At 37.5% G+C, this 17,861-nt stretch overlaps 1 protein-coding gene across 1 annotated transcript in view; it reads left to right on the top strand.

Moving 5' to 3' along the window:
• The first annotated feature begins 2,761 nt into the window (after window positions 1-2,761).
• LOC133615836 (long-chain fatty acid transport protein 2-like) overlaps window positions 2,762-17,861 on the top strand; it is a 30,311-nt gene continuing 15,211 nt past the window's right edge. Inside the window, exons 1-7 of the mRNA XM_061974674.1 lie at window positions 2,762-3,275; window positions 7,810-8,019; window positions 8,131-8,289; window positions 11,291-11,415; window positions 11,476-11,670; window positions 17,120-17,210; window positions 17,663-17,861. Of these exons, the coding sequence (XP_061830658.1) occupies window positions 2,801-3,275; window positions 7,810-8,019; window positions 8,131-8,289; window positions 11,291-11,415; window positions 11,476-11,670; window positions 17,120-17,210; window positions 17,663-17,861 (1,454 nt within the window). The 5' untranslated portion in view covers window positions 2,762-2,800. The remainder of the gene's footprint in view (window positions 3,276-7,809; window positions 8,020-8,130; window positions 8,290-11,290; window positions 11,416-11,475; window positions 11,671-17,119; window positions 17,211-17,662) is intronic.

The raw sequence follows: 17,861 nt of genomic DNA, 5'->3' as shown, positions 1-17,861 counted from the left end.
TGGATCTAATATAATAGTGTGAGAGTCCAGTCCATAGTGGATCTAATATAATAGTGTGAGAGTCCAGTCCATAGTGGATCTAACATAATATTGTGAGAGTCCAGGCCATAGTGGATCTCACATAATAGTGAGAGTCCAGGCCATAGTGGATCTAACATAATAGTGAGAGTCCAGTCCATAGTGGATCTAACATAATAGTGTGAGAGTCCAGTCCATAGTGGATCTAACATAATAGTGAGAGAGTCCAGTCCATAGTGGATCTAACATAATATTGTGAGAGTCCAGTCCATAGTGGATCTAACATAATAGTGTGAGAGTCCAGTCCATAGTGGATCTAACATAATAGTGTGAGAGTCCAGTCCATAGTGGATCTAACATAATAGTGAGAGAGTCCAGTCCATAGTGGATCTAACATAATATTGTGAGAGTCCAGTCCATAGTGGATCCAACATAATAGTAAGAGTCCAGTCCATAGTGGATCCAACATAATGGATCCAGCCATATCGAGAGGCAGCGGTGCGACAGACCTCATAGTAAGCACCTCAAACGATTTGTATTTATTATTTAGGTTAGGGGTAAGGTTAAAGTTTTCATTGTATATTAGTGCGACCCCCTTTTAAGGGAACGGGCAATATGCGCATTCGTATAGTTAGGAGGAGATGCCTCATTTAGCGCAAAAAAAATCGTCTGGTTTGAGCCAGGTTTCGCTAAGACCAATGACGTTAAGATTGTTGTCTCTAATGACCTCATTAACTAATAACGTTTTGGGAGACAATGATCTTATGTTTAAAAAGCCCATATTATAAGTATTGGGCTGTTTTGACGAGTTTTTGTTTAAACATGTACTGAGTGTTGTTCAAAGGAAAGGCCATGTAACACACTAGTATAAATGACTTTTTTTGAAACATGTTGCTGCCATTAAATTCCAAATGAGCTAATATTTGCAAAAAAGAAGAAAGTTTCTCAGTGTGAACATGAAATATCTTGTCTTTGCAGTCTATTCAATTGAATATAAGTTGAAAAGGATTTGTTGGATTCTCTTTTTATTTACCATTTACACAACTTCACTGCTTTTCACTTTACACTATATACAACAATATAATTACACACATACATATATACATACACTATATACAACAATATAATTACACACATACATATATACATACACTATATACAACAATATAATTACACATACATATATACATACACTATATACAACAATATAATTACATACATACATATATACATACACTATATACAACAATATAATTACATACATACATATATACATACACTATATACAACAATATAATTACATACATACATATATACATACACTATATACAACAATATAATTACATACATACATATATACATACACTATATACAACAAATATAAACAATCAAATCCATAAAAAAGACCAGCGATCCAGCCATGAAACCCACGGTCCACTGAGAACCAGCTGATCCCCCCCCCCCGAACAGGTCTGGCCACCTGCCAGGAGGCCGACCCCTACAACCAAGGACTCCAAGCAGAATCTCTTCTCCAAACAAAAACCACAGCCAAATGCAACAAAACAAGCCCAGTCCCCCAGCAGGGGAGTCCTAAATACACAGCAAGTGCAGGTGAGTAATCATTATTTATACTAATAATCTTCTTGGAATAAATATATATTATATATCTGCAGGTGAGTAATCATTATTTATAGTAATAATCTTCTTGGAATAAATATATATTATATATCTGCAGGTGAGTAATCATTATTTATACTAATAATCTTCTTGGAATAAATATATATTATATATCTGCAGGTGAGTAATAATTATTTATATTAATAATCATTATTTATAGTATTAATAATTGTTTATAGTAATAATCTTCTTTGAATAAATATATATTATATATCTGCAGGTGAGTAATAATTATTTATATTAATAATCTTCTTTGAATAAATATATATTTATACATCTGCAGGTGAGTAAAAATTATTTATATTAATAATTATTATTTATAGTATTAATAATTGTTTATAGTAATAATCTTCTTGGAATAAATATATATTATATATCTGCAGGTGAGTAATCATTATTTATACTAATAATCTTCTTGGAATAAATATATATTATATATCTGCAGGTGAGTAATAATTATTTATATTAATAATCATTATTTATAGTATTAATAATTATTTATAGTAATACTCTTCTTAGAATACATATATATTATATATCTGCAGGTGAGTAATAATTATTTATATTAATAATCTTCTTTGAATAAATATATATTTATACATCTGCAGGTGAGTAAAAATTATTTATATTAATAATTATTATTTATAGTATTAATAATTGTTTATAGTAATAATCTTCTTTGAATAAATATATACTATATATCTGCAGGTGAGTAATAATTATTTCTAGTACTAATCTTGTGTGCATAAAATGTATCCAATGTCAGCTGAGGTGGTGGAGAGTTCATGGTTCAAATCCCAGCCAGAACAGGGCAGGTGAACATTAACATCCTAACTTGCCCAAACAAAGTCAACTTGCTTTCTTTCATTCTTTTAATGTTGTCTGTTTGTCCTAAAATCACATCAATAATTAATCCCTCATTCATATTTGGTCTGTTTGTCCTAAAATCACATGAATAATTAATCATATGACTTTAAACAACTGGCCTAATCCCTTCAAGCCACGCCCCCTTCACACCACGCCCCCTAAGCACTTTGGTGTCAAATGACTTCAGAAACTGCATGCAGTCTCTCACGAGAGGAAGAACAGTTGTGTGTTTGTGGTCATGTTTGCCTTGGTTTTGTTCTCGGCTCTGGCAGGCCTGCTGGTGGTCTTGTCCTGGGTCTACCGCACCAAGCCCTACCTGGCCTGCGACCTCAGGTACACCATGGCTGCCCTCCGAGTGGGCTCCAGGATGAGGAAGTTGAGCGGCAAGAAAAGGTTCCACAGTATCTTGGACGCCTTCCTGGACCACGTGGCCAAAGACCCGCACAAGAAGTTCCTGTGGTTCCAGGACAGAAGTTGGACCTACCAACAAGCCGACCAGGAGAGCAACAAAGTGGCTCGGGTGTTGAGCACTTTGTTGCAGGAAGGACAAAGTGCGGCATTGTTGATGGGCAACGAGCCAAACTTTGTGTTTGTCTGGTTGGCGCTCAGCAAACTCGGGTGTTGTTCTGCGCTCCTCAACTCCAACATCAGGTCCAAATCTCTGCTGCATTGTTTCTCCTGCTGCGACGCCAAAGTGCTGCTGGTGGGAGCCGGTAAGGACTCCACTGTGCCACAATTGTCCTGCTGTTTGGGAATAGATCCTTCGTCGGCTGCTGTCCCGGTAGTGCCTTCTCTTTGCTATAATCAAGGTCCACTCTGGCATTGTTGAACACTCTGGGAGTTTTCAAATGATAAATACAGGTAAAAGCCAGTAAATTAGAATATTTTTGGGTCTGGCATTCTGCATCTTCCTTTTCACAATACCCCACAGATTTTCTATGGGGCTAAGGTCAGGGGAGTTGGCGGGCCAATTTAGAACAGAAATACCATGGTCCGTAAACCAGGCACGGGTAGATTTTGCGCTGTGTGCAGGCGCCAAGTCCTGTTGGAACTTGAAATCTCCATCTCCATAGAGCAGGTCAGCAGCAGGAAGCATGAAGTGCTCTAAAACTTGCTGGTAGACGGCTGCGTTGACCCTGGATCTCAGGAAACAGAGTGGACCGACACCAGCAGATGACATGGCACCCCAAACCATCACCCAACCATGCAAATTTTGCATTTCCTTTGGAAATCGAGGTCCCAGAGTCTGGAGGAAGACAGGAGAGGCACAGGATCCACGTTGCCTGAAGTCTAGTGTAAAGTTTCCACCATCAGTGATGGTTTGGCGCGCCATGTCATCTGCTGGTGTCGGTCCACTCTGTTTCCTGAGATCCAGGGTCAACGCAGCCGTCTACCAGCAAGTTTTAGAGCACTTCATGCTTCCTGCTGCTGACCTGCTCTATGGAGATGGAGATTTCAAGTTCCAACAGGACTTGGCGCCTGCACACAGCGCAAAATCTACCCGTGCCTGGTTTACGGACCATGGTATTTCTGTTCTAAATTGGCCCGCCAACTCCCCTGACCTTAGCCCCATAGAAAATCTGTGGGGTATTGTGAAAAGGAAGATGCAGAATGCCAGACCCAAAAACGCAGAAGAGTTGAAGGCCACTATCAGAGCAACCTGGGCTCTCATAACACCTGAGCAGTGCCAGAAACTCATCGACTCCATGCCACGCCGCATTAACGCAGTAATTGAGGCAAAATAAGCTCCAACCAAGTATTGAGTATTGTACATGCTCATATTTTTCATTTTCATACTTTTCAGTTGGCCAACATTTCTAAAAATCCCTTTTTTGTATTAGCCTTAAGTAATATTCTAATTTTGTGACACACGGAATTTTGGATTTTCATTTGTTGCCACTTCAAATCATCAAAATTAAATGAAATAAACATTTGAATGCATCAGTCTGTGTGCAATGAATAAATATAATGTACAAGTTACACCTTTTGAATGCAATTACTGAAATAAATCAAGTTTTTCAAAATATTCTAATTTACTGGCTTTTACCTGTAAGCAGCGGATTCACATAGTTAGCATTAGCACAAACTAGCAGTGTGAGGAGATCCTTCGTCGGCTGCTGTCCCGGTAGTGCCTTCTCTTCGCTCTAATCAAAGCCCACTCTGGCATCTTTTTCTGTCTCATCACAATGAAAGACTTGCTAAAGAACAAGCATCGCATTCTGATAAAACTGATCAAATCCTCAAAGTGAAGATGCTAATTACGTAGCTAAAATGCTAGCGGGAGGCCTTTTGCTTGATAACATCAAAGACAGCTTTTGTCTTCTCGCAGGGCAGCTTGAACTCATGGGAACACAAAGTTGTGTGATAACTTCTTCACATTTATTCTGATAACTTTTACACAATTATTCTGATAACTTTTACACAATTATTCTGATAACTTCTACACAATTATTCTGATAACTTCTATACAATTATTCTGATAACTTCTATACAATTATTTTGATAACTTCTATACAATTATTCTGATAACTTCTATACAATTATTCTGATAACTTTTACACAATTATTCTGATAACTTCTATACAATTATTCTGATAACTTCTATACAATTATTCTGATAACTTCTATACAATTATTCTGATAACTTCTACACAATTATTCTGATAACTTCTACACAATTATTCTGATAACTTCTATACAATTATTCTGATAACTTCTACACAATTATTCTGATAACTTCTATGCAATTATTCTGATAATTTATATACAATTATTCTGATAACTTTTACACAATTATTCTGATAACTTCTACACAATTATTCTGATAACTTCTATACAATTATTCTGATAACTTTTACACAATTATTCTGATAACTTCTATACAATTATTCTGATAACTTCTACACAATTATTCTGATAACTTCTATACAATTATTCTGATAACTTCTACACAATTATTCTGATAACTTCTTTACAATTATTCTGATAACTTTTACACAATTATTCTGATAACTTCTACACAATTATTCTGATAACTTCTACACATTTATTCTGATAACTTTTACACAATTATTCTGATAACTTCTACACAATTATTCTGATAACTTCTACACAATTATTCTGATAACTTTTACACAATTATTCTGATAACTTCTATACAATTATTCTGATAACTTTTACACAATTATTCTGATAACTTCTACACAATTATTCTGATAACTTCTATACAATTCTTCTGATAACTTCTACACAATTATTCTGATAACTTCTACACAATTATTCTGATAACTTCTATGCAATTATTCTGATAATTTCTACACAATTATTCTGATAACTTCTACACAATTATTCTGATAACTTTTACACAATTATTCTGATAACTTCTATACAATTATTCTGATAACTTTTACACAATTATTCTGATAACTTTTACACAATTATTCTGATAACTTTTACACAATTATTCTGATAATTTCTACACAATTATTCTGATAACTTCTACACAATTATTCTGATAACTTTTACACAATTATTCTGATAACTTCTATACAATTATTCTGATAACTTCTACACAATTATTCTGATAACTTCTACACAATTATTCTGATAACTTCTATACAATTATTTTGATAACTTCTATACAATTATTCTGATAACTTCTATACAATTATTCTGATAACTTCTATACAATTATTCTGATAACTTTTACACAATTATTCTGATAACTTCTACACAATTATTCTGATAACTTCTATACAATTATTCTGATAACTTCTATACAATTATTCTGATAACTTCTATACAATTATTCTGATAACTTCTATACAATTATTTTGATAACTTCTATACAATTATTCTGATAACTTCTACACAATTATTCTGATAACTTCTATAAAATTATTCTGATAACTTTTACACAATTATTCTGATAACTTCTATACAATTATTCTGATAACTTCTATACAATTATTCTGATAACTTTTATACAATTATTCTGATAACTTCTATACAATTATTTTGATAACTTCTATACAATTATTCTGATAACTTCTATACAATTATTCTGATAACTTCTGTACGATTATTCTGATAATTATATACAATTATTCTGATAACTTCTACACAATTATTCTGATAACTTTTACACAATTATTCTGATAACTTCTACACAATTATTCTGATAACTTCTACACAATTATTCTGATAACTTCTATACAATTATTCTGATAACTTTTACACAATTATTCTGATAACTTTTACACAATTATTCTGATAACTTCTACACAATTATTCTGATAATTTCTACACAATTATTCTGATAACTTCTACACAATTATTCTGATAACTTTTACACAATTATTCTGATAACTTCTACACAATTATTCTGATAACTTCTACACAATTATTCTGATAACTTCTACACAATTATTCTGATAACTTTTACACAATTATTCTGATAACTTTTACACAATTATTCTGATAACTTCTACACAATTATTCTGATTACTTCTACACAATTATTCTGATAACTTCTACACAATTATTCTGATAACTTCTACACAATTATTCTGATAACTTCTATACAATTATTCTGATAACTTCTACACAATTATTCTGATAACTTCTATACAATTATTCTGATAACTTCTATACAATTATTCTGATAACTTTTACACATTCATTCTGATAACTTCTATACAATTATTCTGATAACTTCTATACAATTATTCTGATAACTTCTGTACAATTATTCTGATAACTTCTACACAATTATTCTGATAACTTCTACACAATTATTCTGATAACTTCTATACAATTATTCTGATAACTTCTATACAATTATTCTGATTATTATTAATTATTCTCCTTCTCTGGTTATCCTCAAGCCCAAGGGGAGTAGCAATAAATCCTTTCTCTTATCTGTTCCTTATGTGTTTTCCTTGATTTGAGATTAGACCATTTTAGCTGCGCTAGTGAGCGCTTCTGTACTGGATTTGGTCTCACGTTTATTTCCAAAGGCTTTGGAAATAAATGACAAAATACCTATTCTGTCTCTGGTGGTCCTTCTTACTCAGCTTCTTTGTCATCAAAAGAGCTTGGGAGTGACCAGCAACTTGAATTCCCTGGGACGAACAACTGGTCGAAACGCAACAATATATATATATGATCCTTGATCTTAGAGTGGCATTGAGTGTCTCCATGGTGTACAACACCACACTGTCCTAATGATGACATGTTGATCATCAGACCTCCAAGAGGCAGCAGAGGAAGTTCTTCCAAGTCTGGACCAGCAGGGGGTCCGTGTGTTCATGGTGGGTGAAGGTCCTGACTCCAAGAACATCCAGAATCTCTCACACAAGATTCAACAGGCCTCAGGTACACCTGTGTCACCTGAGCTGAGAGCCAACGTTCACATCAGCAGTCCTGCACTCTACATCTTTACCTCAGGAACCACAGGTAACAACTGCTCACCTGCACACACCTCTTTTGTTGGCCATGTCACCTGAAGGGCTTTTCTTACCTGCACACACCTGGATAACAGGATTGTGTTGGTCATGTCACCTGAAGGTCTTCCCAAGGCAGCTGTCATAAACCACAAGAGACTTTGGTTTGCCAGCCTTCTTCAGTCCATTGCTGGCGTCCGCTCTGATGATGTCATCTACATCTACCTGCCGCTCTACCACACAGCTGGCTTCCTCATGGGACTGTGTGGAGCCATAGACCAGGGTAATTACCACTCAACAAGTCATACATACTGTGTGGAGCCATAGACCAGGGTAATTACCACTCATCAACAAGTCATACATACTGTGTGGAGCCATAGACCAGGGTAATTACCACTCAACAACAAGTCATACATACTGTGTGGAGCCATAGACCAGGGTAATTACCACTCATCAACAAGTCATACATACTGTGTGGAGCCATAGACCAGGGTAATTACCACTCATCAACAAGTCATACATACTGTGTGGAGCCATAGACCAGGGTAATTACCACTCATCAACAAGTCATACATACTGTGTGGAGCCATAGACCAGGGTAATTACCACTCATCAACAAGTAATTACTGACAAATCACAGGACAAATCACAATTATGCAAGAAACAGGAAATATTGTTTTATTTGTGCAAGAAAGACAAAAGTAGTTCTTTGTTAATGCAATAAACAGGAAGTAACTCTTTACTCGTGTAAGTAACAGGAAGTAACTCTTTACTCGTGTAAGTAACAGGAAGTAACTCTTTACTTGTGTAAGTAACAGGAAGTATCTCTTTACTCGTGTAAGTAACAGGAAGTAACTATTTACTCGTGTAAGGAACAGGAAGTAACTCTTTACTCGTGTAAGTAACAGGAAGTAACTCTTTACTCGTGTAAGGAACAAGAAGTAACTCTTTACTAGTGTAAGGAACAGGAAGTAACTCTTTACTCATGTAAGGAACAGGAAGTAACTCTTTACTCATGTAAGGAACAGGAAGTAACTCTTTACTAGTGTAAGGAACAGGAAGTAACTCTTTACTCCTGTAAGGAACAGGAAGTAACTCTTTACTCGTGTAAGGAACAGGAAGTAGATCTTTGCTACACATATAAAAATATGCTTTCTGTTCTTTACATGAGTAAAGAGTTACTTCTTGTTCCTTACACTAGTAAAGAGTTACTTCTTGTTCCTTACACGAGAAAGAGTTACTTCTTGTTCCTTACACTAGTAGAGTTACTTCTTGTTCCTTACGCTAGTAAAGAGTTACTTCTTGTTCCTTACACGAGAAAGAGTTACTTCTTGTTCCTTACACTAGTAAAGAGTTACTTCTTGTTCCTTACACTATTAAAGAGTTACTTCTTGTTCCTTACACTAGTAAAGAGTTACTTCTTGTTCCTTACACTAGTAAAGAGTTACTTCTTGTTCCTTACACTAGTAAAGAGTTACTTCTTGTTCCTTACGCTAGTAAAGAGTTACTTCTTGTTCCTTACACGAGAAAGAGTTACTTCTTGTTCCTTACACTAGTAAAGAGTTACTTCTTGTTCCTTACACTATTAAAGAGTTACTTCTTGTTCCTTACACTAGTAAAGAGTTACTTCTTGTTCCTTACACTAGTAAAGAGTTACTTCTTGTTCCTTACACTAGTAAAGAGTTACTTCTTGTTCCTTACACTAGTAAAAAGTTACTTCTTGTTCCTTACACGAGAAAGAGTTACTTCTTGTTCCTTACACTAGTAAAGAGTTACTTCTTGTTCCTTACACGAGAAAGAGTTACTTCTTGTTCCTTACACTAGTAAAGAGTTACTTCTTGTTCCTTACACTAGTAAAGAGTTACTTCCTGTTCCTTACACTAGTAAAGAGTTACTTATTGTTCCTTACACTAGTAAAGAGTTACTTCTTGTTCCTTACACGATAAAGAGTTACTTCCTGTTCCTTACACTAGTAAAGAGTTACTTCTTGTTCCTTACACGAGAAAGAGTTGCTTCTTGTTCCTTACACTAGTAAAGAGTTACTTCTTGTTCCTTACACTAGTAAAGAGTTACTTCTTGTTCCTTACACGAGAAAGAGTTACTTCTTGTTCCTTACGCTAGTAAAGAGTTACTTCTTGTTCCTTACACTAGTAAAGAGTTACTTCTTGTTCCTTACACGAGAAAGAGTTACTTCTTGTTCCTTACGCTAGTAAAGAGTTACTTCTTGTTCCTTACACTAGTAAAGAGTTACTTCTTGTTCCTTACACTAGTAAAGAGTTACTTCTTGTTCCTTACACGAGAAAGAGTTACTTCTTGTTCCTTACACTAGTAGAGTTACTTCTTGTTCCTTACACTAGTAAAGAGTTACTTCTTGTTCCTTACACGAGAAAGAGTTACTTCTTGTTCCTTACGCTAGTAAAGAGTTACTTCTTGTTCCTTACACGAGAAAGAGTTACTTCTTGTTCCTTCAAGTCTTTAATGGTCACTGTGTGGTCTTCAAGTCTTTAATGGTCACTGTGTGGTCTTCAAGTCTTTAATGGTCACTGTGTGGTCTTCAAGTCGTTAATGGTCACTGTGTGGTCTTCAAGTCTTTAATGGTCACTGTGTGGTCTTCAAGTCTTTAATGGTCACTGTGTGGTCTTCGAGTCTTTAATGGTCACTGTGTGGTCTTCAAGTCGTTAATGGTCACTGTGTGGTCTTCAAGTCGTTAATGGTCACTGTGTGGTCTTCGAGTCTTTAATGGTCACTGTGTGGTCTTCAAGTCTTTAATGGTCACTGTGTGGTCTTCAAGTCGTTAATGGTCAATGTGTGGTCTTCAAGTCTTTAATGGTCACTGTGTGGTCTTTAAGTCTTTATTGGTCACTGTGTGGTCTTAAAGTCTTTAATGGTCACTGTGTGGTCTTCGAGTCTTTAATGGTCACTGTGTGGTCTTCAAGTCTTTAATGGTCACTGTGTGGTCTTCAAGTCTTTAATGGTCACTGTGTGGTCTTCAAGTCTTTAATGGTCACTGTGTGGTCTTCAAGTCTTTAATGGTCACTGTGTGGTCTTCAAGTCTTTAATGGTCAATGTGTGGTCTTCAAGTCTTTAATGGTCACTGTGTGGTCTTCAAGTCGTTAATGGTCAATGTGTGGTCTTCAAGTCTTTAATGGTCACTGTGTGGTCTTCAAGTCTTTAATGGTCACTGTGTGGTCTTCAAGTCTTTAATGGTCAATGTGTGGTCTTCAAGTCTTTAATGGTCACTGTGTGTTCTTCAAGTCTGAAGGTTGTGTGTGTCTGGAGTGCAGGCATCACCGTGGTCCTAAGACAGAAGTTTTCTGCCAGCCACTTCTGGAGCGACTGCAGGAAGTACGAGGTCACCATCATTCAGTACATCGGCGAGATCATGCGCTACCTGTGCAATACGCCCAAGGTAAAACCTGAATGAGGTGTCTGGTCCCCCCACCTGACTGAGGCTCCTGTGCGCCCTCAGAGAGACAACGAGCGAGACCATAAAGTGCGACTAGCTTTGGGAAACGGACTGCGAGCGGACACCTGGGAGGACTTTCTTCAGCGCTTTGGGAACATTGCTGTGTTTGAATGTTACGGAGCCACCGAAGGAAACATCGGTTTTGTCAACTACGCTGGAAAGATCGGAGCCGTTGGCCGAGTTCACTTCCTGCACAAAGTAAGAATGTGTTGTTAGCATTATGTCTTACAGCTCTTAACACAACACACATATTAGCTTTGTTAGCTAATGATGGCCATGTAGCAACGTTAGCCAACATTGGATTTCATTTGTCTGTAAAGATTCTCATTCATCTGGTCTTGGTAGTCCCAGGACCTTCAGTCCATCACAACTGGACTGTTTGGTTGGTCTTAGAAGACCTTTATCTTCTCATTCTAGTAGACTTCATCAGTTCTTAGACTCATCTTAGACTTAGGTTGGTCACATCTAGTCTTAGACTTAGAGCCATCACATCTAGTGTTAGACTTAGATAGGTCACATCTAGTCTTACACGTAGATGGGTTACATCTAGCCTTAGACTTAGATCCATCACATCTAGTCTTAGACTTAGATAGGTCACATCTAGTCTTAGACTTACATCGGTCACATCTAGTCTTAGACTTAGAGCCATCACATCTAGTCTTAGACTTAGATCGGTTACATCTAGTCTTAGACTTAGATTGGTCACATCTAGTCTGAGACTTAGATCGGTCACATCTAGTCTTAGACTTAGACTGGTCACATCTAGTCTTAGACTTAGATTGGTCACATCTAGTCTGAGACTTAGATCGGTCACATCTAGTCTTAGACTTAGATTGGTCACATCTAGTCTCAGACTTAGATCAGTCACATCTAGTCTTAGACTTAGATTGGTTACATCTAGTTTTAGGCTTAGATCAGTTCCATCTAGTCTTAGACTTAGATTGGTCACATCTAGTCTTAGGCTTAGATTGGTCACATCTAGTCTTAGACTTAGACTGGTCACATCTAGTCTTAGACTTAGATTGGTCACATCTAGTCTGAGACTTAGATCGGTCACATTTAGTCTTAGACTTAGATTGGTCACATCAAGTCTGAGACTTAGATCAGTCACATCTAGTCTTAGACTTAGCTTGGTCACATCTAGTCTTAGACTTAGTTTGGTTACAGCTAGTCTTAGACTTAGATTGGTCACATCTAGTCTTAGGCTTAGATTGTTCCATCTAGTCTTAGACTTAGATTGGTCACATCTAGTCTTAGGCTTAGATGGTCACATCGAGTCTTAAACTTAGATCGCTCACATCTAGTCTTAGACTTAGATTGGCCACATCTAGTCTTAGACTTAGATCGGTCACATCTAGTCTTAAACTTAGATCAGTCACATCTAGTCTTAAACTTAGATTGTTTCATCTAGTCTTAGACCTAGATTGATCACATCTAGTCTTAGACTTAGACTGGTCACATCTAGTCTTAGACTTAGATAGGTCACATCTAGTCTTAGACTTAGATCAGTCAAATCTAGTCTTAGACTTAGACTGGTCACATCTAGTCTTAGACTTAGACTGGTCACATCTAGTCTTAGACTTAGATTGGTCACATCTAGTCTGAGACTTAGATCGGTCACATCTAGTCTTAGACTTAGATTGGTCACATCTAGTCTGAGACTGAGATCGGTCACATCTAGTCTTAGACTTAGATTGGTCACATCTAGTCTGAGACTTAGATCAGTCACATCTAGTCTTAGACTTAGATTGGCCACATCTAGTCTTAGACTTAGATCGCTCACATCTAGTCTTAGACTTAGATTGTGTGTATGAGTGTATGTGTGTACAAGTGTATGTGTGTACAAGTGTATGTGTGTACACGTGTATGTGTGTACGAGTGTATGTGTGTACAAGTGTGCGTGTACAAGTGTTTTTGTGTACGAGTGTATTTGTGTACGAGTGTATGTGTGTATGAGTGTATGTGTGTACAAGTGTATGTGTGTATGAGTGTATGTGTGTACAATTGTATGTGTGTACAAATGTATTTGTGTACGAGTGTATTTGTGTAGGAGTGTATGTGTGTATGAGTGTATGTGTGTACAAGTGTATGTGTGTATGAGTGTATGTGTGTACAAGTGTATGTGTGTACAAGTGTATTTGTGTACGAGTGTATTTGTGTACGAGTGTATTTGTGTACGAGTGTATGTGTGTACAAGTGTATGTGTGTATGAGTGTATGTGTGTACAAGTGTATGTGTGTACAAATGTATTTGTGTACGAGTGTATTTGTGTATGAGTGTATGTGTGTATGAGTGTATGTGTGTACAAGTGTATGTGTGTACAAGTGTATTTGTGTACGAGTGTATTTGTGTACGAGTGTATTTGTGTACGAGTGTATGTGTGTACAAGTGTATGTGTGTATTAGTGTATGTGTGTACAAGTGTGTGTGTGTACAAGTGTATGTGTGTACAAGTGTATTTGTGTACGAGTGTATTTGTGTACGAGTGTATGTGTGTATGAGTGTATGTGTGTACAAGTGTATGTGTGTATGAGTGTATGTGTGTACAATTGTATGTGTGTACAAGTGTATGTGTGTACAAGTGTATTTGTGTACGAGTGTATTTGTGTACGAGTGTATGTTTGTACAAGTGTATATGTGTATGAGTGTATGTGTGTACAAGTGTGTGTGTGTACAAGTGTATTTGTGTACGAGTGTATTTGTGTACGAGTGTATGTGTGTACAAGTGTAGGTGTGTGTTAATGTGTATGAGACAGCGGTGAATGACAACCATAAACTAGTTCCTCAAACCAATGAGCAGTTTTTATTTAATATAATTAGTAATTGTGACAAATCAATCAATCAATCAAAGTTTACTTATATAGCCCTAAATCACGAGTGTCTCAAAGGGCTGCACAAGCCACATGGGCTCAGATCCCACATGAGGGCAAGGAAAAACTCAACCCAATGAGATGGCAATGAGAAACCTTGGAGGGGACCGCAAACATCAACACTTATGTTTTTCTTTTTTGATGCATTCTAAATCAATAAAGATATGAATAATGTGTCGATGGGGGCTCTCTATTTTACCCACAAACCCTCTAAATAACATCCAAAAGCCGCCAACAATACTCTTTATACATGTCGTGACCTGAATATTAACCAAATATTAGCAATGTTGTTATTATAAGTGCTAACACAGACAAACTATTGATAGCCCTCTGATGTCCTACTGCTCCCTCACTATCTTGTCTTGTCAAACTTATTCTAGATTACAAATCATGCCTCTCATCTGGATACCAGGAAGATTTAGCCATAAATCTAGAAGTTGTTCATCTGTGACATACCTGATGATGATGATGAGAACAAAGTGTCTGCAGGGAGACTTTTCCTTGTTAACCTTTTGTGGGGATGATGATGAATTGTTCATTTAAAGGGGAAGATATACAGGTAAAAGCCAGTAAATTAGAATATTTTGAAAAACTTGATTTATTTCAGTAATTGCATTCAAAAGGTGTAACTTGTACATTATATTTATTCATTGCACACAGACTGATGCATTCAAATGTTTATTTCATTTAATTTTGATGATTTGAAGTGGCAACAAATGAAAATCCAAAATTCCGTGTGTCACAAAATTAGAATATTGTGTAAGGGTTAAATTTTGAAGACACCTGGTGCCACAAACTAATCAGCTGATTAACTCAAAACACCTGCAAAGGGCTTTAAATGGTCTCTCAGTCCAGTTCTGAAGCCTACACAAACATGGGGAAGACTTCAGATTTGACAGCTGTCCAAAAGGCAACCATCGACACATTGCACAAGGAGGGAAAGACACAAAAGGTTATTGCTGAAGAGGCTGGCTGTTCTCAGAGCTCTGTGTCCAAACACATTAATGGAGAGGCAAAGGGAAGGAAAAACTGTGGTCAGAAAAAGTGTACAAGCGATAGGGATCACCGCGCCCTGGTCAAGATTGTGAAAAAAAAACCATTCAAAAATGTGGGGGAGATTCAGAAGGAGTGGACAGCTGCTGGAGTCAGTGCTTCAAGATCCACCACCAAGAGACGCTTGAAAGACATGGGTTTCAACTGCCGCATACCTCGTGTCAAGCCACTGTTGACCAAGAAACAGCGCGAAAAGCATCTCACCTGGGCTAAGGAAAAAAAGAGCTGGACTGCTGCTGAGTGGTCCAAAGTCATGTTTTCTGACGAAAGCACATTTTGCATTTCCTTTGGAAATCGAGGTCCCAGAGTCTGGAGGAAGACAGGAGAGGCACAGGATCCACGTTGCCTGAAGTCTAGTGTAAAGTTTCCACCATCAGTGATGGTTTGGGGTGCCATGTCATCTGCTGGTGTCGGTCCACTCTGTTTCCTGAGATCCAGGGTCAACACAGCCGTCTACCAGCAAGTTTTAGAGCACTTCATGCTTCTTGCTGCTGACCTGCTCTATGGAGATGGAGATTTCAAGTTCCAACAGGACTTGGCACCTGCACACAGCGCAAAATCTACCCGTGCCTGGTTTACGGACCATGGTATTTCTGTTCTAAATTGGCCCGCCAACTCCCCTGACCTTAGCCCCATAGAAAATCTGTGGGGTATTGTGAAAAGGAAGATGGAGAATGCCAGACCCAAAAACGCAGAAGAGTTGAAGGCCACTATCAGAGCAACCTGGGCTCTCATAACACCTGAGCAGTGCCAGAAACTCATCGACTCCATGCCACGCCGCATTAACGCAGTAATTGAGGCAAAAGGAGCTCCAACCAAGTATTGAGTATTGTACATGCTCATATTTTTCATTTTCATACTTTTCAGTTGGCCAACATTTCTAAAAATCCCTTTTTTGTATTAGCCTTAAGTAATATTCTAATTTTGTGACACACGGAATTTTGGATTTTCATTTGTTGCCACTTCAAATCATCAAAATTAAATGAAATAAACATTTGAATGCATCAGTCTGTGTGCAATGAATAAATATAATGTACAAGTTACACCTTTTGAATGCAATTACTGAAATAAATCAAGTTTTTCAAAATATTCTAATTTACTGGCTTTTACCTGTAAACATGCCAAAAGTCTTTATCCCAGTGAGAGCAGACATTGTACAGTAAGTGGTTGTTTTATTATGTTTGTATTTAGCACTGAGCAATACTGCTACATGATGCTTAGTGTCTTGTAGATCATCCTCATTATACTCAGCCTCAAAAATAGAAGTTTCTGGATCATCATTTACCCCAAAGTAGTCTTTGTTGACTCTCATCAAGTCTGCCGTGATTAGTAGTCTTGTTGTTGTTGAAGGGATCTGTGGTTCCTCCTCTACGTCTTGGCGAGCTCATTGTCTCTCAAAATGGCTCTGGACTCTCCATGAAATGTACACCATTTTGATCATAGCTCTTTACTCACACACTTGCTAAGTCTTAGTCAGATATATATATATGATAGTAGCTTCAACAGTGTTCCCACTAAGTCTTAGTCAGATATATATATATGATAGTAGCTTCAACAGTGTTCCCACTAAGTCTTAGTGATATATATATATGATAGTAGTTCAACAGTGTTCCCACTCTACTAAATCTAACTTTGAGCAAGTTACAAAACTCACTTTTCATTCAATCCAGGCTGCCTTTAGAAGAAGTCCTGATGGTCATAAGTTCTCCGTGGTTTCTCCTTCAGATGGCGTACAATTATGCTCTCCTCAGGTTTGATACGGAGAAAGAGGAGGTGGTTCGAGACTCCAAAGGATTTTGCATGGAAGTTCCAAGAGGTGAGCCCTGGAATATTCCAACAAGTCACACAAATCCTCTGTCAGTGTTTACAATCACTTCCTGTCCTGGTGCTCTTGTTTGGTCCTCTTTGGTCTCTACCTTTGCTTTCTGTTCCGTGTCCTGTCAGCACACCTATTCCTGGTTTAATTAGTTCCACCTGGTCCCTCCTTCAGCGCTGGATGGTTCTTCCTCGGGAGACCGATGCTGTACTTGTGTTGTACTTGCATTCTCTGCACCCTTGGGTCACGCCAAAGCAACACTCACCCCCCTGTGACAGAAATGATCCAGCAGTGAAGGAGGGACCAGGTGGAACTAATTAAACCAGGACTAGGTGTGCTGACAGGACATGGAACAGAAAGTAAAGGTAGAGACCAAACAGGAAACAGTGACCAAAGAAGAGCACCAGGACAGGAAGTGAGTGTAAAGACCAAACTGTCTGGCTTGCATTTAGGAGAGAGCGGTCTGCTGGTGTGTAGGATCGCAGAGAGCGCCCCCTTCAGTGGTTATGCCAAAAACCAACATCAGACCGACAAGAAGAAGCTGAAAGACGTTTTTGTCAAAGGAGACGTTTACTTCAACACTGGAGACCTCTTGAAGATCGACCATGAAGGCTTTGTCTTCTTCCAGGACCGAGTTGGAGACACCTTCAG

The sequence above is a fragment of the Nerophis lumbriciformis genome, linkage group LG15, assembly GCF_033978685.3.
Source record: "Nerophis lumbriciformis linkage group LG15, RoL_Nlum_v2.1, whole genome shotgun sequence".
In the NCBI taxonomy this organism is placed as follows: domain Eukaryota; kingdom Metazoa; phylum Chordata; class Actinopteri; order Syngnathiformes; family Syngnathidae; genus Nerophis; species Nerophis lumbriciformis.
This window is presented reverse-complemented; position numbering and strand designations above follow the sequence as displayed.